This window comes from Narcine bancroftii, chromosome 13 (genome assembly GCF_036971445.1).
Source record: "Narcine bancroftii isolate sNarBan1 chromosome 13, sNarBan1.hap1, whole genome shotgun sequence".
Lineage (NCBI taxonomy): Eukaryota > Metazoa > Chordata > Chondrichthyes > Torpediniformes > Narcinidae > Narcine > Narcine bancroftii.
This window is the reverse complement of record NC_091481.1, coordinates 2,991,079-3,018,946: the sequence shown is the minus strand read 5'-3', so window position 1 is coordinate 3,018,946 and position 27,868 is coordinate 2,991,079. Positions and strand designations below refer to the sequence as shown.

At 40.2% G+C, this 27,868-nt stretch overlaps 1 protein-coding gene across 12 annotated transcripts in view; it reads right to left on the bottom strand.

Moving 5' to 3' along the window:
- Positions 1-27,868, bottom strand: part of upf2 (UPF2 regulator of nonsense mediated mRNA decay) — a 97,855-nt gene that overhangs the window by 21,357 nt on the left and 48,630 nt on the right. For 5 of the 12 annotated variants that reach the window (XR_011347981.1, XM_069908470.1, XM_069908474.1 and 2 more), the window contains 5 exons: positions 27,655-27,753; positions 24,941-25,039; positions 19,884-20,054; positions 14,268-14,409; positions 12,671-12,791 (listed from right to left, as the gene is read on the bottom strand). Coding sequence is in view for 11 of the 12 variants with exons in the window: in XM_069908470.1 (XP_069764571.1) it covers positions 12,671-12,791; positions 14,268-14,409; positions 19,884-20,054; positions 24,941-25,039; positions 27,655-27,753 (632 nt within the window). In the remaining variant the exon portion in view is untranslated. The other 7 variants (XM_069908477.1, XM_069908479.1, XM_069908475.1 and 4 more) reach the window with 7 other exon arrangements.

Below are 27,868 nucleotides of genomic sequence, written 5' to 3'. Positions count from 1 at the left end.
GTTGCCTCAGTGCTAACGGTGGAAAACGAGAACTTGGTGAACTTTTTCCATCATACTAGACAATGGGTGATGATGAACACACTAGACTGGCTCACTGACATCATTGGAATTTTTGAAACAACAACAAACAGATTGGGCTCCAGTTCAGAAACTTACCAGGGTCGGGTCACTTGCTGAGCTACTTTGATGATCTTTAAAGGAGCTCTGTGCCTAACTACTGCTAGCGAGGACTTTTAAAATGTGTCCATATGTAGGCAGAAAGTTAGGATTCTGTATCCAACAACAAACCTTACCTGTCTGAAATCCCTTGTTTATTTTGGACAGACTTCTGGATAGTTGGAATACTTCCAGATGGAGCCAAAAGCTGACAAAGGAGACTTTTATCCCAACACTCTGAGCTGAATTTAGTTCTGTATGCAAAACCTCACCAAGAACTCTTCTGGTCATTTATTTTGCACCCAAAGGTTTTAGGATGCATAATGGTTCTGCAAACTTCTGAAGCCTGTCATTAGAACGGAAACTGCTCTGCCAACCCCGATCATGCGATGTACAGGCTTGAACACCATCTTGGCTGTGCTTTTATATTCATCTGAACCTGCAATCTGCAGGAAACTGCTGAAACAGTCAGTGCAAGGTATTACAGCAAATGACTTCCGCACATTTCGGGCGCAAGCACTTTGTGTACACACTTTTATTTGGAGGGGGACACACATCAATCCAATGGGTCCAAGTTTATTGACCATCAAGGGCAATTCAGAATGAAATCAGAGTGACTAAAATTTCCTCCAGCGCACTTGCAGATGTTACCAATAACTTTCCGTTCTCCCCGTCGTTCCACGATACGTGGAGTGCACAAAGAGTCTGAGCAGAAACTCATTGAGGTCAACAACTTTCTTTTTTACTGCAAGAATGGCAACAGCCAAAAGGTTTAGCAACTCACGAATTAGACCATGCAGTCTTGTCTAGCCAAACATACATGTCTGTACTTAGCTCCTGCAAGGTTTTGTACATGGAAGTACTTCAAACAGAAAACGACAGAATTATTGCAAATTGCTAAAAAAAAAAGACATTCAGGACGCACACATCCATACCTTCAAAATAACACATTTAAGCAAGTGGTTTTGCTGACAGCTGTGATGGTGCTCACCAAGATGGCAATTAAAATTTCAAAACCCAGTAAGCCTTTCATTACTTCATCTGTGCTGCCAAAGAATGGAAAAAAGCAGGTTCACAAACCAGTGAAAAATTCAAAAACCTGAATTCAAATACAGAACTTGCCCTCTAACACCAGTTTTTTGCTGCCAATCGTTTTGGATTATAGCAACTGCTAAGGTAGACTTAACATTGCTTTACGTTTTGGCAAATCTGGGATTTTAGTTTTGGATATCTCTCAAACCAAAATGGGGGCAGAAATAATTGATGTCAAGAAGTGTCCAGAAACGAATGAGGATCTGGTAAACTTCAGCTCAGCGATCATTAATCCCATGACCCAGAGGCCCTGCTCTTATTGAAACCTCCAGTGGTTTTATTCTCCAGTTTTTAAACCCCTCCCCACCCCCTCAGAAAAAAATTGCTGCTGCTTGGCCCTTATGAATGATTTGTACTCTCTATTCATCAAAATGAATAAACTTTCCTCCTTTTCTTCTGCTCTTTTATCAGATTTCAACATCTTTATACTGATTTTTACAGAAAATAAAAATTCAGAAGATTTAGATGAACAAAGCCAAACAGCTTTGACTCGCAATATTCTCATTCTAAATTAAAGGGTCCCATTTTTGTTGCTGTTTTTACTACTTACTGACACAGGCCACCTCACCTTCCACTCTCATTCTAAAAAAAGGTGCAAAAAGGTGTACAAGAATTAACACTTAGGAATGCTCCTGTAGACGCATTAACAATTGTCTTGTTTTGTTTAGCCTGCCAGCCACTCTGCGCTATTGTTGGAGGCTGAAATGTCTGCCCAAGACCTGGCTCGTACCAGGCACGTGTTGATCTCTAGACAGCCGTGGTGAGGTGTGTCCACTGCTCTCGATGGGAAGACTCAGATACCTTTGATATCAGAGACAATGAGGGCAAGTCAAAGCCACCTGTCACTAACATCAACGTCGCCTGTAAATGATAAAAAAGATCAATAAAGTACTGATATGACAAAATTCAAAAATGTATTCCCCGAAACAAATGACAGATCATTACTTGGTTCTCTGTTCCAATGTCCTCTTTCCCCTCCCAGCACTTCCACACGTTTTATTTGGAAGAGCAAATTGCATGGATGTTGTCCTGTCAATTTCTTACACAGTTCTGGCTGCATGAATCTGTGTAACTACAGTGAACATCACTTGCCAGACCTGGAATTTATCCCGATTCTGCACCTAACTGTGCACACCTGGACAGATGGCAACCAACATTCCTTTGGTGGAAGTATACAACACGGAGCAGTAAAGCACAGGAACGTGCTAATGCCCAAATTAAAGAAAAACTCTACTGCCTGCACAGGATCCGCATCCCTCTGCATTCTCAGGCCTCCCTGGAAAATTCTTAAATACTGTTGTATCTGCTTCCACCACCTCCCCAGGCAACTTGTCCAAGCACCTACCACTCTGTGCAAATCCCCTTTAAGCTTTCTCCCCTCACCTTAAACGCACGTCCTCTAGTGTATATATATATTTTTTTTTTACCCTAGGAAAAATATCATCAACCGAATCAATGCCTCTCAATTTTATAAACTTCTATCAAGAATAACTGAAGCCCTAGAGAAGTGACGAAGGGGACCATAAGGAGCCTGGATCAATTAGGTGAGAAATGTACCGTATTGAAACAGGCTGTTCGGCCTACTAAGTCCACAATGACCACCAAGGCTGTTCGGCCTACTCAGTTCACAATGACCACCAACTACCCATTTGCACCAATTCTACAATAATTTTATTTTTATTCTCCCACATTCTCTACTCCCTCCAGATTCAACCATTCAGTAACACAAAGGACAGATGACTGGCCAACCCTCACATCTTTGCCTCACCTCCTCTAAAATCTTCAGTCACAACATGGGCCACAAGTAACAATACCTTTCTGCTCACAAACTGTGGTTCCAAGCTTGAATTCTCCCCTGGGGATCAAACCTGTCAATCCATCAAGGAACCACTGGTGTCTTAGACTCCACAGATGGGGTAGGCCGGGAAGAATAATCAGGCAGTCAGTGACAACATGAAAAGTTACCCTGTAATTATCTGGGAGGCATTACTGACAGAAGGGATATTTGGAATGGACTGAGATACCAGTCAATGCAATGTACAGCATGCCATTGCAAAATCATCCCACAATACAGCTTTCTTCCAACATCTTACCACAGCATTAGCTACCCAGAAACAAAGATGGACAGGAAATAAATTTCCATTAGTAAGAACGGCGAAGTTTCACCATTACAATTCATTTGGACATCCTGTACAAAATTCCACTTCCTGCAGGTTGTGCCTGAGCTTCTTGGTCATGTGGGCTCTCCTTCTCATTGTAAGGACAATGCTTACTACAAAACTGAATTAAAGCACATTCCTCGTCTCAACCACTGCTGATCACAATGGTACAGAAAGTCATTTGGCAGCATACAGCACCTGTGGTACTGGCGGTGAACGGAGACCTTCACTGTACTGAGCACCAAAGCACTTGCACAAAACCCCATTGTGGTCCTCCCCTCAACTGCACCCTATCCCTCTCACAAAATTCCACAATCCAGCTACACCCTGTGGGGGGGGGGGGGGGCAATTTATAGCGGGCAATTAATCAACCGACTTTGGGAGGAACCCCACTGGTTAGAGGAAGAACATGCAAACTCCACACAAACATCATCCAAAGTCAGGATTGAACCCAACCCTGCAGTGCGGTGAGGCAGTAACTCGATGAGCTGCATCGCTGAGACTGTGGTCATGCAAAGCAATGGAGCAGACAGGAAAATAAAAAATACATTGACTTATTCCTGAGGAAATAATTTCCCAAGTCACACCTTCTAACTAAAATATAATCAACTTTAGCCCAAAAATTGAAATCATTCCTTCTGGTGCTGAAAATCAAATAGAAATTGTCAATGCTCAGGTCAAACAAAGTGATGAGCTCATATGCTCAACCTGTTGAATGATTCATTCCCAATGCAGCCATGGATACAGGCAGCAAACCCACCCAATATAGTCAGTTCTGCTATCTATGTTCCAATAAATGAGATTAATTCAATTATAATATTTTATTTAGCCAGTTTTAAAACTTAATGGTACCTAAAGATTACACGTGCTTGTGGGAACTTTAAAACTTTCTACTCTAAAGATCTTGGGAACTCACTGAATATCACTTTAATTTATTAACACTGTAATGACATCTTTTACACATATTGAGCACGCATTTGAGGCTAAATGACTTAATCAATATTAGGCAAAAGGAATTCATGGACTCACATCAGGCTGTGGGCCTGCTGGAGACTGGTTCATGAGAACCAGGATTCAAGAGGGCACCCAAAGTGCCCTGGATGCTGAAGGCTTCTTCAACATGATGAAGATTTGGGTCTGGGCTCGGGTGGCCGATGGTTTGAACTTGTGCAGCTGCAGAGGCTGCGGGAGCGCTGGAGGCAAATCTTTTGTTTCTTTTTCTTTGACCTTCTGTTTTATTACATGACAATAAATAGTATCTGACCTGAGAAGCTAATGTGATAAAGGAATGGTTAGTCGAAGGTGCTCCTGTGTATCGAAGTACTCAAGCAAGGTGGTAGCACCTACATTACAGTTCATGATGATAAGTTGACAGTATTGACATAAATCTTGTTATTCTTTAGCTGGTCCATTGTGCCAAGCACACAACAGGATCTGCTGTACAATTGTGGGCAATATGCACCAAAGGAGGGCCTATTAATTTGTTAAAATAACTGAACTAAATTTACTATAAACTTGTGCAAAGATTAATTTATTGAAGAAACAAACCTCAGCTGGCTTTTAAATTTAAAAACAATTCACAAAATAAATTGTGGTCAAAGTGTGCAGATATAATGATTAAAATATGTCTATGAGAAGGGGATAGGAAGAAGGGAAAAATTCCAACAAGCAGCACAAATCTAATCAAGATTTTATTCATGACTATTGAATCTTTCCCCATGCTTTTCACTGGATGGATAAAGGTTGTCATTTGAATGTTTCTCATTCTGAAGCACAATCATGGATTTTCTTGCCATCTTGGCACCATTTACAGCAACCACAATGCAAGCAATAATTATAGTCTTTGCAAAATTTAGTACAATAAACCAGCTAGATTCCCATTTTAATCACAGATTAGATGCAGCATGAGAAAGTGGAATAATTTGATTCAATTTATGTAAAATATCTGGTTCACCTCAGGAATCTATCACAGTTTTTTTTCAAAAATTGGGCATGATGCAAGCTTTTCTTTCGAATTTTAAATACATTAAACTCAGCCCTGATGCTACACATTTCCCAAAATATTAGGACCTGGGCAGCAACATAACACATGCACAATATAAACTACACGAAATCCATTTCAGAAGCCAATACAAGACAACCTTTTATCGAATTAATTTTTAAACAGACATGATAAACAAACTCTGCACCACTTTATTACAGCAGTTTCCCATTCTACTAACCAGTGAATTAGGCAGAAAAATTGTGCAAAAGTAGTTAAATAAATAGACATATTGTCTGAATACTTGTATTAGCTTCACTTAACTCTTTAGCATTTCCTAAGTTACAAAGATTTACATTACGTTTTTACAAGTACTGAGAAACTGCTTTCAGACACTGACCAAAAATAGATTTACACACCAGGCTGAACTGAAAAACATGGAGTAAAACAGAATTAAATGAAGATTTTCCATGGAAGACAGGTACAAGAGGTGAGAAGTAATATTCTTGCTTATTTATAAATCCATTTACAGATATTTAAAAGTTGCTGTGAAATTTGTAATGCTCACCTTCTGGAATCAAAACATTTAGGTGGTAATCTATTTATCGGATCAAGTCTGAAGTTGAATTCACAACTTATTTGGCAAGGTTCAATTTCACACAACATTTAGAACTTGACAGGAGGAATGGGGTGGGGGGGGGAAATACTTCCTACCCTAACATTCCTCCAATGGCATGTAAACTAATTTCACAACAGGACAATAACAATTCACCAACTAATGAAAATAGTTCCCTAAGTGCACATTTAGAATGGAAAAAATAATCCTCGTTCATGACTGCCTTTGTTCGTTTTATAAACTGAGTATTTCACATTTTGCGCGGACAAATGAACATAACTTAAACAATTCACGTGCACCAAATTTAATTCAGAATCCATGTTAAGGTTGAAAGGGCATTAAAACCTACAATTAAAAAAAAAATTTAAAGGCTTTTTGATCTAGTAGCAAAGGTCAGAGTTGCAACCATTTGATTAAGGTTGTATAACCATAATCATCCATTTCCCAAACAGTGGGAAGATTGTGCTCTTGAGATAGTCATTTTCGATAAGAATATCATTGATCTCAGAGCAAGAAGATAAGCAGAACACACGAGAAATACACAGAATGTTTGTTGAAAAACGTCAAGACCAAGCATTGGTTAATGGTTGAGAAATGAACCAGTGACCATTTTTAAACTCAAGGTAAATTTTGTTTTAGTTGTGTTAGCAAACTGTCTGAACAACATTCCTTAACAAGTAAACATCGTTGACCAATAAACTCTAATAATCCTGCATCCGATTGTTTGTAAATCCTTATGGTCTGGAATCTGACTAGTTGTTAGTCCAGAGTGTGAGCCAGAGGTTTAAGGGATGGAGCCAAGGAGTCAAGAGGATGGGGTCTGGGGTGTGAGCCAGGTGGTCCATGGGGCTGGTGCAGCTGGAGCCAAGGGGGTGGGGTGGGGTCCAGTGTGGCTGAAGTTGAGGAGGTCTAGAGTGTGAGCCAGGGGATCCAGGGGGCTGGTGCAGCTGGAGTTGAAGAGTTGGGGTGGGTCCGGTGTGGACTAGCTACACAGCCAGGAATGAGACTGGGGTCCAGAATATGTGAAAAGTTGTGCCCAGAGTGCTTGTGCATTTCCCATTACTTTTGAGCTCAAAGTTCACAAGAAAATTATATTGACGTGTAACATTTGGGTTAGACTGACTGTTTCCTGCCCTAAATTGAGGCAATAGAATTATGAAGTATGGCAGCTTCTTACTGTATGACTGATGCAGTGAGTAATATTTCTGATCAGTCCTTGATGACAAGACCTGAGCTCCAGAGGTTTTGCAAAAGGCTTCAGCTGAAAGTTATTGGCAAGAATGCCGAACCGATTGCCTGTCTGTCCAAGGTACTTTCCAACCCTCCTTCCCAAGTTAGTGCTGAAGATGAGGAGGCTTCTCTCCAAGTAGACAAGACCGACTCTGAGGATGTCCTAGAATGGTGTGTAGTCCATGGGATGGAGCTCATCAGTGCTGGGTTAGCCAGCCTGGTTCTGAAGTGCAGTCGACCCATGGTGGCTCGCAAGTGGACTTTCACCGGAGGTCAGCAGTGATGGAGATGCCACCCCATCTGGAGGGCAAGATCTGCTGGGAGTGCTTTGAAAAGAATTCTGCGAAGGACTCACTGAAGCAACCTCTCCCTCCCACATATTGCTTTGGCGTCCCCATCTTAACAAAGTTTTGCTGCTTCACAAATGTTCTCTAGCTCTGACCGACTCCAGGGTCCCCTCCAAGGAGACTATCCCTGCTTCTGTACAAAGTTAATCCAGATTTGGATCACAGCGCAAGATGCTGGAGAAATTGGAACTTGAAAATTAATCTCTAGAAAGGAAGTCAACCATTTGCAACACATGCACATCACAACTACTTCACATGGAGATCATAAAACTACCATAAAATGGAAGTTATTCAGCTGTCGGAAACATCTCTATTGATCAATAAGATTATAGTTGACCACGTTCTGTAAATCCACTTTCTGATCCAATCCTCATATCCTTCAATCCCCTCTTGTGTAAAATTAGCCTTGTGGGTCTGTGAGGACAAATCATAGATCGTTCTCCACTCCATGAAGTTTTTGACATTTTGCTGAACATTTTTGTTCCTCTTCCCCACAATACAAAACTTTACTGCGTCTGCCACTCCTTTCTACCTCAAGCATGTTAAGTTTTCAAATTTCAGTATCACAACTTACGCATTCCTACAAGATAGATCATGACAAGAAAAGCTTTGTTCATTTTGTCAACTGTGTACACTTTGACTTTCTTTACCAAAGCTTAGTTTTCCTTTAGCTACATCCTCCTTAATATCTAATTTCATAAATCCCTTACAAGCATTTTGAAAAAATACATGCATAACATCCACTGAAGGCCATTTATCCAAATGAGTCTCTCTAAAATCTGAATTATTCGTATACAGTACAGTTCTAGCTTCTTAAACAATGTTATTTATTCATGCTGGCTAACTTCACCTGTGTTAAAAGAGCTGTGTAGATTGTACAATGAGATGGTTTGTGTCCACAATTTCAGGGATTGGTTAAATGTATGCATCATAAAGACGTCGAACAGTACAACAAAGGAACAGACTCTTTGGCTCATCATGTCTGCACCAAACAGGAGGTTCAATTTAAAGTAAAGCTCTGCTACTTGAACAGGATCCATTATTCCTCAATTGCCCTATATCTGTGTGTCCATCGATTATACCCGCTTCCAGCACACTACCCTTGGGCACCCTCCAGTGGAGAAGAAAAAGTATCCCACGTAACTATCTTAAACACTTCCTACTCCCCCACACCATAAACGTATGCCTCCAGAAGTTGTCCTTTTGACTCTGGCAGGGAAAAAGGATTTGGACCGTCTCACAATGTCGCTCATTAATTTTATGAACTTCTATTAGGTCTCCTCTCAGCCTCCAACATTTCAGAGAAAGCCACCCAACCTCTCCTTTGAAGGGATCTAGGCTGTGGATGCACAAGTTATACGAACATAGAAACAACAGAGTCAACTTGTGGCTCAGATTATCCACAGACCTGCAACATTCACAACACTGTGGCATAATGGACCGTTCATATCTGGATATTGTCCTCTGGTTTATAGAAATGCTGACATGTTGCCACTGTCTTTACACATGGGTTTAACCTGTTTCAACAACAGAGAGCAGATAGGAAGTTTTATAGTTTTTAATTTCTTCTCCAAAAATACTTCATTGAATGACTTTCACACCAAAGAATTTATGGTAACCTAATGTAACCAATTAAATTCTATTTAATCAACCATACTGCTAATCCTAGTTATGACTTGGCAATGGTAAATATTGTATCAACCATTGACACAAGTAGGGGAGGGAGATGTGAAAATACTGCAGATGGGGAGGTGAGTGAAATGCTGCAGACATGGAGGAAACAATCTGATCAAAGGCAACAGTGTGGTTTCTGTTTACGAGTGGTTTCTCCTTAAATGTGGGCAATTCACTAAAAGTCTGTAATTATGATTTCTATACAGGCTGCTGTAATGGATTGAGCGGCCTGGTGTGAATCTGAGGATTAGAAGAGATGCAAGTTGTGCTCAAGGCGTTTAAGTGTCTCACAAATTTCATCCTTTTCTGTACCCCAGAAGCTCTCTCTCTCTAATTAGGCCAAAACTAAATGACCCATGCTTCTCCCCCCTCCCCCACCCCCAGTACTTTAACATTAATATGTGACACTTATTATTGTTTGACATTTTGGCACAAATCATTTCCAACCACGTTCAGCTCCACTAAGTATCATTGCATTTGCTGAAGCTGCTATTCCAATAGAGGTGAAATTCCAGTTGGGGTTCGGTGCCAAACTTGAAACAGATACAGTTAAGAATGGTCATATTGATTTTTAATGGACCTTATCGGGATTGATTTAATCACAGTCGATTACTTAGTCAATAATTACTGTTAGAGATGTTCAGGTATTGGAATTTGTCTGAAATCTATAATCTACATTCCCCACTATTCTCAATAACAGAATCTTTGAATTTACATTTATTTTTCAGAATAAATACAACTTGAACTCAGTTTCTAAACCATTCTGCTACATATTCTGGAGACACACAGTAAACTGCAGATGCAGGCTTCAGTGGGAGAAAGAAAAATAATTGACATTTCAGGCCCCAATCCTTTATAAAGACACCGACTAATCAGCTGCTTGTCAGTCATCCTTCACCTCTCCCTGGGTTCACCAACCCCTCACTCACCCTGTTCGCATTATCCTGCTATTCCCCTCTGCACCCTGTCTTGATGAAAGGTTCAGGGCCATTTCTTTTATGTCCACTGATACATGACCCACTGATTTGTTTGTCACTGCACATTCTGTGTGACGTTTCCCTGAGCAGATCATACCAGGTAATATTCCTTCTGTCCAACAATTATAACATGGAAGCCGTTGCAACTTTCTCCGATACGTCATGCACTCAGGCCCAAAGATACAATAAGTAACATGCTCCATGACTTTTACCGCAGTCAAAATAATTGCAAAATAAGGAGGCTTTGTCACCTTCTAAAGTTTTATTGTCTTGCGTTAAACTGCTGCAACTCCACACTAGACTTCCACACCAAACTATGCTGCACTGACGACAGGTCTTTGACCCAAGACGCAAGCAGTTTCTCTCCATGGACACTACCTGACCTGCTGAGTTTTTGCAGCATTTCCTGCTCTGATTCAGATTCCCAGCATCTAAAGCTTTCTTTGATATTTTAATTAAACTGCACAGCACGAGACTTTATTAAACCAATGCATCGTCTTCCAAAGCAACTCTTCTCTTTGCCCCAGTAATATTTTCTCTCCTGCGTTAGTCCCATCCCCAACATCCACATTCCAGTGTTTGCCCAAATGGCCAACTTTCATGTTTGTAATAACTCCATTGCTTAGTCTCTCAAAACTCACTTGCCCTTTCACATTATGTTAGGCTCTGGCAACACGACACTGATTACTCTTTGTACAATGTCTGGCAAAGTTCATAATTTTCTCAATCACATTCTTCAATGTATGAACCATTGTTAAAAATTGTCAGGGATCAATTTTACTACTCTCTTTCATGATTAACCCTTCCAAAAGATCCTTCTCCAACTACAGGAACTTCAACTGTGGAGTAAAAATTCTGTCGACAAATTAGAGAATGCATAGGCTGGAATCTGAAGCTAAACACAATCTGCTGAAGGAACTCAGTGGGTCAAGCAGCATCAGAGGGAGAAAAAGAAAGGTCAATATTTTAGGCTGGAACCCAAATCCTTCCAGTACATTGACTTTTGCTCTAGATTGCAGCATCTGCTGGGTTTTTTTTGGTACGTTTCCAGGAATAATTCTGTGTCTGTCTGGCCTGGAGAGGATTTCCAGCATTCTTGTTTCTAAAGCACCTCAAGCTCTGCAGCTCTCTATCGATGAGAAGAACCAAGTTCCCTGGTCCCAATCGTGCCCCAAGTTGGGGCAAACCACTTGATTGCAAATGTGGACATAGCCATGAGAAACCCCCCCCATAAAAGGAATCGATTGATCGTGGAGTTGACTTCACAAACACAATCTTCGGCCGAAGAATGATACGATTCAAAAAGTGAAACTGGAACAGTAAGAATCGTCTGAGGGAAGGGGTAAATTATCTAAGAGAATTTAGCCATGCCACTTGATTTGTAATGAACAAACATTACAAAACAATTTCTTAGTTTACACACGTTTTAGTTTTTATTGCCTTTGTATTTTAATACAAAGAAATGTAATTTATAGTTATAAAGGAAGTATTTTAAAAGGAATCAGTTTTTAAACTGCTGTCTTCAATGGGTCTTTATAAGATATCCTGTACTTTTATGGTGGATTAGGACTTTACATTTTCCCAATAAACAGAGCTGATTTACAACAGGCAGATTTACAACTTTAATTTTACAGTCTCGTAACATTCACTGCAGACGCACAGGAGACTGCAGGCGCTGGAATCTGGAGCAACAAACAACCGGCTGGAGGAACTCAGTGGGTCGAGCAGTGCCAGTGAGAGAAAAAAAAGTTGTGCCTTGGAGTGCAGATGAAGGATTCCCGCCTGAATAGTTGACCATTTGATCTCTTCCACTGATGCTACTCGAGCCGTCGGGTTCCTCCGGCAGATTACTGTTGCTACATTTTCACTGCTGTGGGTGCAAATGCACAAAAGACAAAGTACCGTGGGCCCACAAAGCAATGGATATCCAGACATCAACTGAGATAACTTCTGCACAAGCGTCATGGATGACCTGAGATGCTGATTTATTAGGGGTACCTGGTCTTTCAAGTCAGTCAACTGCTCCTTTAAGCAATCATCCTGAATTTTTTTTTTAAAAAACACAATCCTCTCAAGAATAAAGAGGTTGAAAATGTGCAGAATAACCTGCACCCTGACCTCTTGGTGGTAATACATCCAGCAACAACTTGCCTCAAACAATCTAAAATGTCCTGAGGCAATCACCAGATATGTAATCAGCCACAAATTAATGTTCAGCCAAAGGAAGAGTTTAGGTTGGGAGAGTAAAAGCCTGGCCAAAGAGACGAGTTTTAAAAGACTACCTTAAGGGGAGGGAGGGAGTTAGGTTTTGGAGGGAAAAAATTCCAGAGTATGATGCCTGGACACCTGAAGGCATTGACAGCCATTAATGGAGTGAAGGGACAAGGAGATGCAGATGCCAGAGTCGCAGAGTTCTCAGAGGGTTGGAAAACCCTTACCTCCCCCCTGTCTTGAAGATAAGATCAGCATTTGGTGCTCCTTTAGGATGCTGGTATCGAGGTCGCCGCTCACGATTGGTGTTTGCCTGAGCTGGCCGCTGTGCCAGGGACTGCAACATCTCTGCAACGAAAATTTAAAATACAGTAAAATCCTCGTTATCTAGAATTCAAGCAACCAGCAAAATAAAAAATCACGGAAAATAAATAGGTTAAGAAAAAGAAAGTTTAAAATTGGCACCCTGAGTGGTCTGTTCATCAAATCCACAGAACACATAATCTCAAGCCACCATAAAATTCACTTATACAGCATCTACAAATTCCCATCAGCACTGGATACTTGGGGTGAGGGGATGGTTACTGTAATTAGTTGGCAAAACTACAAATAGTTTTTATTTCAAAACTTTAAGCAACTGTTTCTCACAATCTCTCAGTCTTGTTTTTTTAAAAATCTACTTTATGTCCTTCTTACTTGATCAGGTTGCTTTTTCATTTTTATCTCCTGCTCAGTTCAGGTGTGTTTATTGTCTCATGTCAAGCTTGATTTAGTTCCTTGGTTGGTAGAGGCCCCAGCTTCTAGTACCTTGTCCAAATGACTACTTTCATGCAGATGGCTGCCATTCACCATTGCTCACACCATGTTTCAAGCAGCTTCACTCTAACAAACTGGTTTAAATCCTCCTTTCACTCTGCTTCAACTGCTGTAATCGTTGTGCTGCAGAAGGTGGTGATTGCAGCTCAGAACTTCAAGAAGCCCCCTTGCACAGCACAGATAGGCCAGTCTGTTCGGTCACTTAAGGCATACCAGAATTAATAGTCAACTCGCAAGTGCTGAACTACACTGATATCTTCCAGGCCATTAAACATTATTAGATGTTAAAACATAATCACACTCCTTCTGATAAAGCAAGGCTGTGTTTTAGCTTTACCATTTGGTCTTTGAAAGCTCATTGTACCCTAGTTCAAGTCATCTGCAGTACCCCTGCCCCACAGTTCCAGCTCCCTGGATTCAAACCAGATGTCTAGTGCTGTCAGAATGGAGCTGATACCATCAGCATCCTCCATTTTCCTGCCACGTTCCAAACACGTGGACTGATAGAACTTACAGTACAGTACAGAAAGTACAGTATCAGGCTAATCATGGTCTGATTAAAACTCAAACTTAGACTTAATAATGATTTCCTGCATATTTATGTGTCTATCTCAAAGCCTCTTACACTACTAATGTGTTGTACCTAGTTTCCAATGCTCCTGTCTTACAAGGACAGGTTGATAAGATTAAGCCGCTGCAATTTAAGCCTATACTTGGTGGGCTGAGAAAAAAGTGAGAGCTAGTTCCATTGGAACTCACAAACGTCTTACAGGCCCTGACAGGGTAGATATGTAGGGTAGGTAGATATTATGACAGGTCAGAGGACCCCTTCCACCCTGCACACAGCATCTTCCAGCTGCTTCCATCAGGGAAGAGATGCAGGAGGATCAGAGCCAGCCCCACCAGGGTGAGGAACAGCGATGGGCAGTGAGCATGGTGGACGACCAAAGGAACTGCTCACGCTGACCTTCCGAGACTCTCAGATCTGCAAGGTTGTTTCTTGCTTACCCTGGTAGTCTTCCTGTTCCTGACGCTCATTAATGTCAAGTGTCAACTTCTTCATGCGCATTCTTTCTTCCTGCTCAGCCTGTTGCTGATTCCAGTGGTTGGCAGCAAGCTGCGAATTCATTGGCACATTCAGTATCTTAAACTGCACAGAAAGAATGGAGATCATGAGAAATGGATCAGGCAACCTGTTAATAAGACAGTAGAGCTTCCATTTGTTTTCTTTTGCAAACCGTGGCACGGTTAGCTTAAGACTGTTAAAGAGACCGAATCCAACACTGTAGGTAAGCAGTTTGTACGTTATCCTCGTGTCTGCGTGGGTTTCCTCTGGGTGCTCTGGTTTCCTCCCACCATTCAAAAGTACGAGGTGACAAGTTAATTGGATTTAATTGGGCAGCATGGGCAGAAAGGGTCTGTTACCATGCTGTATGTCTAAATTTAAATTTCTGTCTTCAAGCAAATTGAACTGAAACATGATGCCTTGGGCAAGGATCTTTTGACCCATACCAAAGCTCAACCTGGACCAATTTTAATTCTTTTTGTTCTCTACCAGGGTTTTCAAACTATATTCAAATTCTTTGAGGACAGAGAGCATAGCATAGACTAGACACAAATATGCCATCAATGGAGGGATATGGATCACATACATTCAGAAGAGATTTGGTTTCAGTTGACGTCAAGCTTGGTGCAGGCATCGCGGGCTTGAAGGCCCTCCCCTTGTTATGCAAATACATAAAAGTGCGGAAGAATTCAGTAGATCCTGTAGGGTCCATAGGAGGCAAAGATATATAACCAACATTTCAGGCTTGAGCCCTTTGTTACATGTAATGTTTGGTCAGGTCCAAAGCAACTGCTTAACAACTATGATTTACACCCTTAGCCTGTGAACAAACAGCTCAAATTAAAAAAAAAACTGTCCATTGTGATCGTTTTTGTTTGGTTCAGATCACAAAGATTTTCATTCATAACTGGGTTATTGTATGCACAGAGGTTAAAAATGAACAAAGTTCTCATTTTATGATCTGATACACTGAAGCAAGTTGTTAGACCTCAAGACATCAGAGTAGAATTAAGCCATCACATCTGCGATACCATTCAACTCAAGGCCGAATGAGTGCTTTTCCTCTCAACCTCATTCTCCTACCTTCCCCAATAACCCTTACTAATCAAGAATAGTTATACCTGTAACACACAAAATGAAAGGGTTACAGAGGTTCAGTGGTTGGGCAAGGACAGGGCTGAGATAATGACACTTCTCAAGCTACAGGCCCTCTCCAAATTACAAATGTCCACTTGTGGGCACCCTGTACATACAAATGAATGCTTGGGAGTCCGGAGGGATGGATAGGGGGTGTATATGTCAGGCAGGAATGGGAAAGCTCGAGTGCCTCCTCCCCTTCTCCAGGACAGCAATAATCAGGAGCTGGGGGGGAGCAGCGCTGGGAACGTTGAGCAGTTTCACTCACCAACTCAGTGAGGCCAGCTGGCAGACACTCCTCCTGCGCCTGCTCACTCTCCTGTCACAGCCGTTTCCATAACAAAGGTTTTTGTTCATTTCCAACTTACAAACAGTTGGCTGGAACCAAACCATGTTCTGATTGTAAATGGTAGCACTGAAGGTACAGTAACTGTTCAATGCCATCAGCATCAAGATTCTCACTCACCACACAAGCTGCTTGCAATACTTTCAACAGGGCAAACTTTCAAGATGGACTGAGGTGCCTTGTACTAGATTGAGACCTGTTCTAAAGCAACATCTTGAGAACACAGTTGGGATTTTTGTTTTCCCTGGTTCAAGATTCCTTTATTATTATGTAATAATACAGAACATATACCTTTGCACAAAATTGCCTTCTGCCTGCCATAAGGCAAAGAGTCACCAATAGTGTTGCCCTGGCACCCCGCCCCCCCCAAAACAGTGCAAAAGAGAGTCCCTTCAGAGACATTGAGTGTCCGTGGATTTGTTTCCAGTGCTTCCACAACCACACAGACTGCTGTTCTATTCCACAGCAACCAGAGCTCCAGATTTAAACCTCTGACAGAAATGCATTAAGTGGTGTCATAAAATAAACAATTTTCAGGAGGTCTTGGTGACAATCTGATGTATTCTATGGAATAGTTGAAAAACTTCCTTGAAAAGCAGGTCTTCCCAGAGAAAAGCTGTCCAGTAAGAAAGTTAAAAGTTCTCAAGTCCTCGATCTTTCTTCCTTTTATGGTCAACACTACAAATTGCATACCACCATGGTTTAATATTCCAAGTAATTTAAACAAAGCTGACTGAGTTGTCAACAATGCAAATATCAAACATTACTCACTGAGCCAAAGTATCACATATGAAATGGTAGATATGATATCCCTCCCCCGGCCTATGGATATGAGAGAGAGAGAGCGAGCAAGAGTGTGGGAGAAAGAGAGAGAGAGAACTGCTGAATTTCAACATATACATTTTCAAAGTTGTATATGACTGGCTACTTTTCAAAAAGAATGCTTGATTTGTAGTAAAGCAAAAGCAATCTGTCCCCTTCTCCACCCTCCTTGACCTGGTTAGTTTAATTCACATTCTTTAGATAATCTCCCAATGTGTGACTAGTGAGATAAAAAATTTAGTTAGTTATTAGTTAGTTATTAATATTTGACAGGTCCAATCTGCAATGAGCAGATGGTTTTTATGATCATTCTTTATTTCATTGATTTTATTAAATATGATGGAAGAACATTACATTGCAACATTTTTTTCTGTACAACGCCATAGACTTCTTTCTTTTCTGAAGTAATTATCAGTCAGAGATGCAACTCCACAGGATTGGATGTGATTTCTGATCCTATTTAACCAAACAGCAACTTCCAAGGATAACAGAGGGACATAGATAGACATTATCTGTAGCACTGTAACCCATTCCAATTTTCATGCTCTCACTGTGTTGCTAATCAACTGTTCTTTCCTTCCTGTAAATCTGTCAATAGCTTCACCATTTTAATTGAAAGCTTCGTGATCTGTATCATTCATCTTTTAGCTTTTATTTTTAAGCATGTTTGTAGAAACAAAAATTGGTGGCAATAATATCACACACTAACTAATGGCTCCGAGTCTATACTGATGCACAGGTAAAATAGCTAGAACGATAGCAGATTGAATTTAATCCTGATGTGCAAAGGCAATGCATTTTTGGGGGCGGGGCGGCGGGGGGTAGGGGAAACAACTAAGAGCAGGACTCAAAATGAATGGAAGGTTCCAAAAATAGTGCAGGACCCTTGGCGTCCAATACCAAGGATCCCTGAAGGTGGCAGAACTGGTAAACGTGGTTCATTAGCTGGGACAGACCAGACAAATGACTACAATACAGAAAAAAAATGTCAGAATAAGTAACGTGCAAAGTTCGAGTCCTTAAATAAGTCTCTGATTGAGTTTGTTATTTAGGAGGAGACTGATGATGGAGGGGTAGTAACCATTTCTGAACCTGGAGTCTTGTGGCACCTCCACCTCTTTCCTGATGGCAAAAGCTGGAGCAGAGCATGTCCTGGGTGGTGTGGATTGCTGCTGCTCTCCAACACCAATGTTCCCTGTATATGTGCTTGTTGGCTGTGTTCACTACCATTTTCAAGGCTTTTTACTCAGAGGTATTGATGCCCCCATACCAGGCCATGATGCAGCCGGTAAGATTCCTTTTAAAATCTTTTTCAACTGAGCTTTCAGTGATCTACCCTAAGATCCCTTAAATGGATTGGCATTGATTTTGTTTGATAGAACATGTCTTGGAAAATCTGTGTATACATTTGAAAGGACTTCAAAAATGAAGATATTGTTGTTCTTTAACACAGAGATGATAGCCCTAAAACTATGCAGTATATTCCAGTGTGTTCAATGTAATTTTATGTTTCCACAGTGAAACCAGAGAACTTGTCTTACCCCAGCCCATACCTTCCTGTATTAGACTATAAGCAGAAATGCCCTCTGAAGAGCTTTCTCAACTGCTGACAAAGGACCCTTGTTTTATTTGTCCAGTTAAAACATAATTCATTAGTTGTCCATGACCTCAAAACTTTGGAATCTGTCAAACCAGAAGAATCTGTGTTTAAAAGGAATTTACTCAGTGCCAGAACCCACCCCTTGAGAAAACAGTGAAAACTCTGTCAAATAAAGTGCAGCTTCATTGCCCCGATTCCACAAATCCAAACGAGGTTATTTTTATTCAAATTCAATCTTAACAAACTTTAAAAACACAACACTGGTTTTAGACAGAGTGAACCAAGAGAAATGAGACAGGCAGCATCCGTAGAGAGAGAAGGCCGGTCAATATTTTGGGTCAGAACTCTCTATGGTGCTTGGTTTCGACAATCCATCAGTCAGTTCACTGAATGCTAATAGATGGATGAAAGGTCTGAAGGATCATTCATGAATCCATCAGTTCTTATTTTTAAAAAATGTTCTCAGTTGCCAAGGGAAACACACAGGAATGCTGCAGCCCACATCGATTTGCCGGTACTGCAAATTATGCTGTAGTTAATCATGAAGTCATCGTAAATCATGTCTGCTCCTGTGAAGTTGGACATGTTTTGTATTTGGCACATGGGCCAATTTTTAACCTGTGGTAAACATTACATCTCCTACTTGCGTCACCATTCCCAACTAATCAGTATTTCATAAAGCTAGTCAAAAAATACCATTTAAATGGCTCCTAACTCCTCAGCTCTTGGTTCTCTTACAGACTTCAAAAGAGTTGGAGACGCGCATAAAATGAGACCTGTAAGAGTACGGCAAGAAAGAGCGGGTAGAATGTTCAAATGACATGTGGCTAGGACATAGAAGGACAGGAACCAAATGTAGGGAAGTAGGACAATGCAGTATCCCAACATGGTTAGCATGGAGGGGTTGGGCTGAAGGGCCAGTTCTGTACTGAACAACTAAGAGGAGAATGGAATTTCTTAGATTCCTTAACCTGGGTAGGAGGTGTACATTTATAGGAGGAAAAACAGCCTGAAGCACATCAAGATGGTGTGCAGTAACATACAAAAGGTAACCTATGTTGCACTATAACATTATGAATGATGTTATAAAGGCTGAAATATAAACTGGTTTATTGTGTGAAGTAGAATACAGATTTGAATTGGTAAAAGACAAATACAGTGACATCAGCAAGTCCCTCAATACTTAAACTTGATTCCTAGAAAGAGTTGTGCTGTGAACACAATCTAAAGAAGGGGCATTTCGCTTCCTTCTTCATGCAGTCCTGAATTTAACTTGTGATGTGTACATTTGCTTCTGAACTACTAATGACATTTATTTCCATACAATTAGGTTGCAAACATAGCCATTAGTCTGTTTTAAACAGAGACGATTATATTGCAGGATGAAATAGCCACAATGTTTATTTCTTCTCAGATTAATTTAAAATTTGCAAAAGGAACCACTGGCAGCAGAAAGATCACAACAACGAGATCCAAGACCAAGGGACAGTCTTACATGAACGATGTCATGGGAGTGGAAGTGAGCAACTTGGACAGAAGCCGAAATTGGTTCAATTGTGCAGTTTGGGATTAAATAGAACAGCTAAACACCAAGGTCTTCTAGTCACTGTACCCAACCACATTGCGGCAGAAGCATTATTAATGTGTAAATACCTGTTGTTTGTTGCCCCTCCTGGTAAGCATGACAAACTGCATAGTTTCTGAATTTTCAGAGTCTCCTTCTCCCCCTCCTTGGGTTGGGGGTCCTTTCTTCAACTGACTCTTTAGTTGGAGGGGAATGGCCACATCTAATTGGTGCACCTTGACCGACTCACCAGTTCGCTGCTGTACAAAAATGAAACAAGTTTAGCACAAGTAGTTTTTAAATTTCATGTTTAACTTTTTTTTCATGGCACCAGCTAACAATACACAAAAGTGCTGGAGAAAATAGTAGATCACACAGGAACCAAAGTAAGGCAGTCGATGTTTCCGGCCTGAGCCCTTCATCAGGAAGGGTTGATTCCCAATGTAGGACTCGGGTCCAAAACATTATCGGCCTTTTACTTTCGTATGGATGCTGTGTTATATGCTGCTGTTTCTCCAGCACTTTTGAGTAATGCACTAGATGCCAGCATCTGTACATTTTCTTGTTTAACACCAGTTAACCGTAGGCTATGTTGTATCATCATAAATTATGTATCTATTCTGCGCATGCTTGCAGAGAAAATATCACTTTCAAATAGGAGAGCAGATATTCCAATGAGCAAATGTTCAAATGAGATTGCTAATAAGGAAGAAATCTTTAACATTTAACCAAATGCTTACTAAAAGGCTATGCAAAATTAATGCTGCATTAAAAAGAACAAATGTCACGTTCAGTCATTCAACAAAAGTTTCTGAAGTAATTATGAATAGACACATGTCTTTGTCTCTGATGTTAACCAGTCGTTGATGCAACGCAAGGGGCAACTTGACTTAAAAATAAAAACTACAAAATTCCTTGGAGGCAATTCCACATTGACATCCTAATCTGCTAATATTGGAGAAAAGAATATATTATTTGGCACCGATGCTGAATTTTCTGGGACATTCATCAGTCTTCTTAATAAATAGACTGGCAGTTTTTCCATTGGTCATTGTGTCATGTATGCCAGGGCTTCCCCAGTCCCAATCTGTCAGTTTAGGATTCTGTACCCGGCACAGTGTCAACATTCATGAATTCAGCTTAATTAACACAGATCTCCAGAGTGGTCCTGTATCCATTCACTGAGGCACAAAAGCTAATCAACATTCCCTGTGCATCTGAGTTTAAATTACATTTATCAATATTTAATTTCATCTTGAGAAGAGCACCTCAAAAAACAGGTTGCCTTTATGAAAGCAAATTGTTTGTATTTTCAAAAGAAATAACTTTGATTTGCAAAGATGAATTATGAAGTATGGACCAGCCAGCATTATTCCTATGGTGACGAACAAGAAGCCCACAGATGCTGGGGTCTAGTGCAGCTCACTGGAGGAATTCAGGTCACGCAGTATCCATGGAATGCAAAAGGCAGTCGATGTTTCGAGCCTGAGGAGGGTTCTCCCGGAGAAGAGATTTTTCAGTGCTCAGGTCACGCAGTATCCATGGAATTCAAAAGGCAGTCGATGTTTCGAGCCTGAGGAGGGTTCTCCCGGAGAAGAGATTTTTCAGTGCTCAGGTCATGCAGTATCCATGGAATGCAAAAGGCAGTCGATGTTTCGAGCCTGAGGAGGGTTCTCCCGAAGAAGAGATTTTTCAGTGCTCACTACTTTTCACTGGCTTGAAGCACAACTGACCCTCAATTTGCCAAATGTCTGTACAACCACAAAGTAATATTTGACATTTTCCTGTCCTCCACAAGAAATCAACTCCTTCAGGAGAGAAGGAAGAAAAAAAAATGTACTTTTAAGGGCAATTTCCATGAAATTGCTTAGATTGGCCAAACTTTGACTTGTTCAAAAATGCACTGTAGTGGTGACAGTATACTGAATGCTGCCTCTCGGAGCACAGCAGGCCAGGATTAAACAGTTAGTTTTTAACCCATACTGAATTAGCTGAACAGGGTACAAAAATGAACTTATTGGTCCCAGGGTTACAAACTTCTTGACCTGTAATTCCTATTGAATGAGCGATACACTAACATCCAGCAAATATCGCAGATCATAATTTTATCTCTCCGAGTGGTGTGCTGGCAACAAAGTCTATGAGAACTTGTTCCCACTTTGTATTCTAGAATATAGAACATAAGCTGTCTTAATTTTTGGCTTGGTCATGGATCAACTTTGTTAACTTTTCTAATACAGTGAGAAGTTTGTTTTCTCCTTTAAGGACCTTTGGATTATTTTATTACAATAAACAATCTGTAACATTACAAGTAATTGACATCATTCAATGCAAAAGCACAGAAATGCTGGAGGAATTCAGGGGGTCTCACAGCACCATTGAAGGTAGATATATAACTGATGTTTTGGGCCTGAGCCCTTCTTCAAGGAATGAGTAAAAAGCAGGTAGGTGCCTGAATAAAAGGCAGGAGAGAAGGGGGAAAGAGTACAAACCAACAGACAAAAGATGTTAATTGGATATAGATGAGACACAGGAGAGTAAAGGTGCTTCTAACTTGTATCTTCAAGAAGGGTTCAAGTCCAAAACATCAGTTATATACCTTTACCTCCAATGTGAGACCTGCTGAGTTTCTCCAGCATTTCTGTATTTTTACTACAATCACAGTTTCTTTAGACTTCTGTGTTTCACCTCATTCTGTACAAATCAACTTGACTGTAAAATCTAGAGGCATTTAATTCCTTTCAGGGTCTGGAGTCAAAGCACAGAGTAAAATAAGGATATTTCTAATCTTGGCTTTGAGAACAGTTTAGTGTGTGAAGCAGGAAAATACTAAAAGTGTGAAAGATATTATTACCAGAACATTCATTCAGAAACTCACTTGCGATTTGGAATGCTGCTAAAAATAGCAGAATTGTACCTGGAGGACATCACATAAACAAAATACTGTACCCGCCACATAAAACACAGCAAGGTTCACTTGGCAAGACAAATTTGGATTTAGCTGCCAATTACTATACGCAGAATTTTCAGTGATTACTTAACCAAACGCACAGAAAGCTGAAATTCTAGACAAGAATGCTTCTTTTATTTGCCTGTTAATTTAATCTGAATTGCTTTAAAAATAATTGCTACAGTTTTTGTGGCTTGATGTGTTATAAATCTCCTTTGATCTTTGGCCCCTCAAAATTATTCATCATTCCTGCTTCAGGCACACATCTTATCTACAAGCACCCCCCCACCCCCCAACTAATGTCATTATCATTTTGATTAAACTATTCAATGAACAGAAACAATTTAAAATAACTTCGCTACTTCACTGAATGCCTCAAATAAACTTCAGCTGCTTCACTCCCCAAACTAGAAATATTATGATAAATAGCATTAGATTAACACTTCTTCATTCCATTCTGAAGGCATCTTAACTAATATTACATCAACCGTAAGACTGGTGTTCAAATGAAACAAGGCTGTACAAGTTATTGGCCTATGTAGTCTACTTTTAATTTTTTGTTAAAATTTAAATGTTAAATTTAGACATACAGTGTGGTAACAGACCATTTCAGCCCACGAGTCCATGGTGCTCAATTTAATCTACATCCCTAGCACGTGTCGAACAGTGGGAGGAAACCAGGATCCCCTGAGGAAAACCCACACAGACACCGGGAGAACGTACAAATTCCTTACAGACAGTGAGGGATTCGATCCCGGTCCTGATTGCGGGCGCTGTAAAGGCATTGAACTAACTGCTACCCCAACCGTGCTGCCTGCACTTAAAATTTTTTTTGCCCAGATACAAATATCTTTCATAATAGTCTATTCATTTGTAATTAACAAAATAATATTTCACATTTCTGCACAATTTAAATTAAAACATAGTGGGTTCTCTGGAATTCAAGCAACTGGTTAAAAAATAAATGGATTAAAAAAATACATGCTTAAAATTGGTGTGCCTCGCCTTTAGTTCTCCATTCATGCAACACGCAATCTCAAGCCACCGGGAAATTCACTTAACCGGCATCTACCAACCCTAGGATGTGCTGGATTCCAGGGATTTTACTGTAATTAGATGTTTCCCATCAATTCACTCTGGCAGTCACAATTCAATCTAAAAAAAATTTACAGTCATAAATCTTTTTGTGACCCTTGGACATTACAAAGCATTTGTGTTTATTTTTAAACACACATTTGAGTGACGTTGGCATTGCAGAAACCAATGATAAGCTCAGCGAGCTCCCAAAATTACCAAAACAAAATTGTGACAACCATGGGTTGGCTGATAAAGATTTAATCATAAATCATGACCTGGGCACAGGAAGAAAACTCCCTTCCCTTGAAGGCTCCCTGCTGTTGAAGAGCATCTACAAGAGGCTGTCTCAAGAAAGCAGCCTCTGTCCTCAAGGACCCAACACCCAGGTCATGCCCTCTTCACTCTGCTACCATTGGGGAGGAAGAACAGGAGCCTGAAGACAAACACAAAGCAGCATTAAAACAACTTCTTCCCCTCCACCATCAAATTTCTGAACAGACAATGAATCACAGACACTAACTACCCCACTTTTCTCTTCATTTGAACTAATTTATAAATATTTAAAAAAATGTAATTTATAGCAATTTCCACCTGTTATGCTGCCACCAAACAACAAATTTAATGACAAACGTTCATGACAATAAATACTGATTTTGATTTCTGAGATTTTCCCATACAATCGTATGCCTACTTAAGTCCACCAAATTTAAAAGTCACATCTTTGAGAAGGTAGAGCTCATTCAACAGGAATTACAGGTCAAGAAGATGTAACCCTGGAACCAATAACAATGTCAATTTTTCTACCCTGTTCAACTAATTCAGTATGGGTTTAAAAATTCAACTGTGTTTAAAATATAAAATACAAACCACTGAAAATCTGAAAGCCCTGCAAAACTGGAGGTCAACGAGAATCTGAAGCCAGGTTTAAGTTGTACCCAAGCCAGAGCGGATGCGACAAAGACATCAACACCTGAAGATCAGTGGAGCCAAGAATTCCTAATATGTGTTATGACCAACTTAAGATATTTACTCAAAATGCTAGCTAAAACTTTTAGTTCAAATCTCAAGGTGGCCAACAGGTTAGTTTGATTGGGAATAGAAAATAATATCTCAGAGTACCTGCAGATTCTCAAGCATCATTTTGTCCAAAGCCTGTATAAATTCTTCATCTTCTGCACAGGGAAGGTGTTTAAGGCCTCCACCCTTAATCATTACTTCCTAGAGAGCAAAAAATTTAAAAAAAAAACTTTGTCACCCAATAAATAGATTTTTTGTTAAAAATCCCACTTCACATGAGAACACATTAGACAATGTAGAACTTACCACAAACCTGTACATGTAAAAAAAAGGTTGTGGGACTAATGGAATGATGTTTTGACACAGACTAGAAGGGCTGAATGGCCTGTATTCATTGCTGTAGTGTTCTATGCCATGGGTTTTAATACAATTCATTTGTATGTTGTTGTTGCATCAATGTAAAATCTCACACCCCAAAAGAGTGGAGCAGAGATGGGGTACAATATCTCCCAGATATTCTGTCTCCCAGAGAATACCAGGTAAATTCTGGAGAATTCTGGAGGACTCCTCAGCCCAACTTGTCCATGCCAACCCATTTATCTACATTTTCCTTCAGGGTTCAGATGCAGCCTCACCTGTTCCCTGCGTGGTTGCATGAGAATTTCTTCCTAACATGAGGGTCATCTCCAACACTTGATGGAGGCGAAAAGCAATGAACATTGTGAAGGACTCCACACACCCTCAAGTAAACTGTTCTCCCTTCTTCCACCTGGTAGGAGGTACCACAGCACTAGGGCTCTTACATCCAGATTGGGCAGCAGCTCTCCCCCACCTGATGCCCCTCCTGAATTTCCAGAACATATGTGCATAGAATACCTTGATACCATGGACTCAGTATACATCTTAATAATTAATATTTTAATGTGTTTAACTTTTATTTTAACTCCTATATAAATATGCTAAATGGTTATGGAGAAACGCTATCTCGTCTTTACCATGCAAGCATTGTATGAACGATAAATAAAGGTGATGACTTGAGAATCTCTCTGCTCTCAAATTCAATTCCTCTAATAAGGAGGGATAACATTTCATTTGCTTTCATGATTACCTGTTGCAGCTGCCAACCAACCTTTTGCAATTCAATTGAGTGTCATCAACAAACTTAGACATGCTATACTCTGTTGCCTCTTCCAAATCGTTAACGTCCATCAACAACAGTTGGAGACCCAACACTAACCATGGTGGCAATCCGGTCACCACTGATTGCCAACCAGAGAAGCAAGTATTTAGCCCAGTTCCCTGCTGGTGAAATAATCCTCTACCCATGCTAATGCATTACCCACAATTTTGTACATTCTTTATGACAGGTCTTTTATAAAGGCATCTTGTTGAATGCCTTCTGGGAATCCAAGTAGACAACACCCACCTGTTTCCCCTCCATCCATTGTCCGCATTATATTCTCAAAGAATTCTAGTAAATTTATAAAAGTTGTCTTGCACTTCTTAAAACCAAGCCCCATCTACCTGAAGAAACAATTTTTATCTAGGTGTCTCTCTATTTCTTCCTTAAAGATAGCTTAAAGCATTCTTCCCACTACAGATATTAAGTGGTTCTCGACCTTAGTTGGTCTGAGACCCACCTGGCTACTGGCCCACTAGTGGCAATGACTGAGCAATATTTTTAAGTCAAAGGAAGCTCTGTAAGAAACACATCTTTATCTAATTTACAGTATTTTATTTAATATTTTTGAAGACCTACATGGAAACACACTATGGCCCACTGGTTGAGAACCACTGCTTAAGATAAATGGCCAATAGTTCCCTGCCTTTTGCCAACAACCTTTTTAAAAAAAGTGACTTGACATTTGCAGTCTTCTAATGTGCCTGGGCTGCCCAGAGTCTAGAGAATCTTCATAAATTATAACAAATGTGATATTATTACAATTATTACAAGAGAGTGTTACCAGAGTAGGGTGGGCCTTTCAACATTTTAACAATTTTCCTGAGACATCAGGAGGTATAGATGTAAGAATGTGCAGGAACGGAGGGAATATATTGGTATGCGAGATCAGCAAACTAATACAGATATTTTTGAAATGTTGGCAATGCAATGATGAACCCAGCTCCCACAATTAGCAAAACTACACTGGAACAATTATAGGTTTTACTGATATAGAATTGATCAGATATCTCAACCAATCTAGAGAGAACCTCCTTACTCTTGAAAATCTTCCTAAAGAATCTTTGGCCACTCAAGTCCCCCAAATTTAAAAGTCACATCTGAATGTTAACATCTTTGGTACACCACTCCTTCCAGAAGGAACTATGATATGGCAATACAGAGTCAAGGGGCCAATTAGCCCACCCCTCCTCACGTCCTCCAAAGCACCTTCAGAATCTTATCCTCAACTTGCAATTACATCTGTTGGGAAATATTCATGGGTCCATTTTCACAGCATCTCCTTTGCACCATTATATAAATGGGAAAATAAAAAACTTCCAAAAGACCACTCTTTGCCAAACTGAGCAAGGAGCTAACACTTGTCATTCTTAAATGTCAGCCGCATTACCCAACCACCAATTTGTCTCCCAATGCTATATTAAAATGAGCTTGAATTTGTGAAAGAGAACTCATTTAACTAATTATCAACATTTTCTTAAATCCTTATGAGCTACTTGTATTGTACTGCCTCATATATCCAATCAACCAATCATTGGATTAGTTAACATTTCAGGTAATGCATCTACTGATGCCAGTGTAAGATGTCCAAAACATCTCAGTAAAGAATGGGCAAATATTTCCTGGTTACACTTACATTATTATCCTCATCAGTTTCATTTTCTTTATTAGAATCAGTCAAGTAGTCTGTATTTTCCTCCTCCTCTTCATCTTCCTCCTCGTTCTCAGAAGCATCCTAAAATAGAAATAGTTTATTTTCCCCCCAAAGAAGAGCTTTTGTTACAGCAAAATAAAAAACTCAATTTGTTGCTGTCAACAATAAGGGAAGACGGTAGCTCTTTACATGTGTG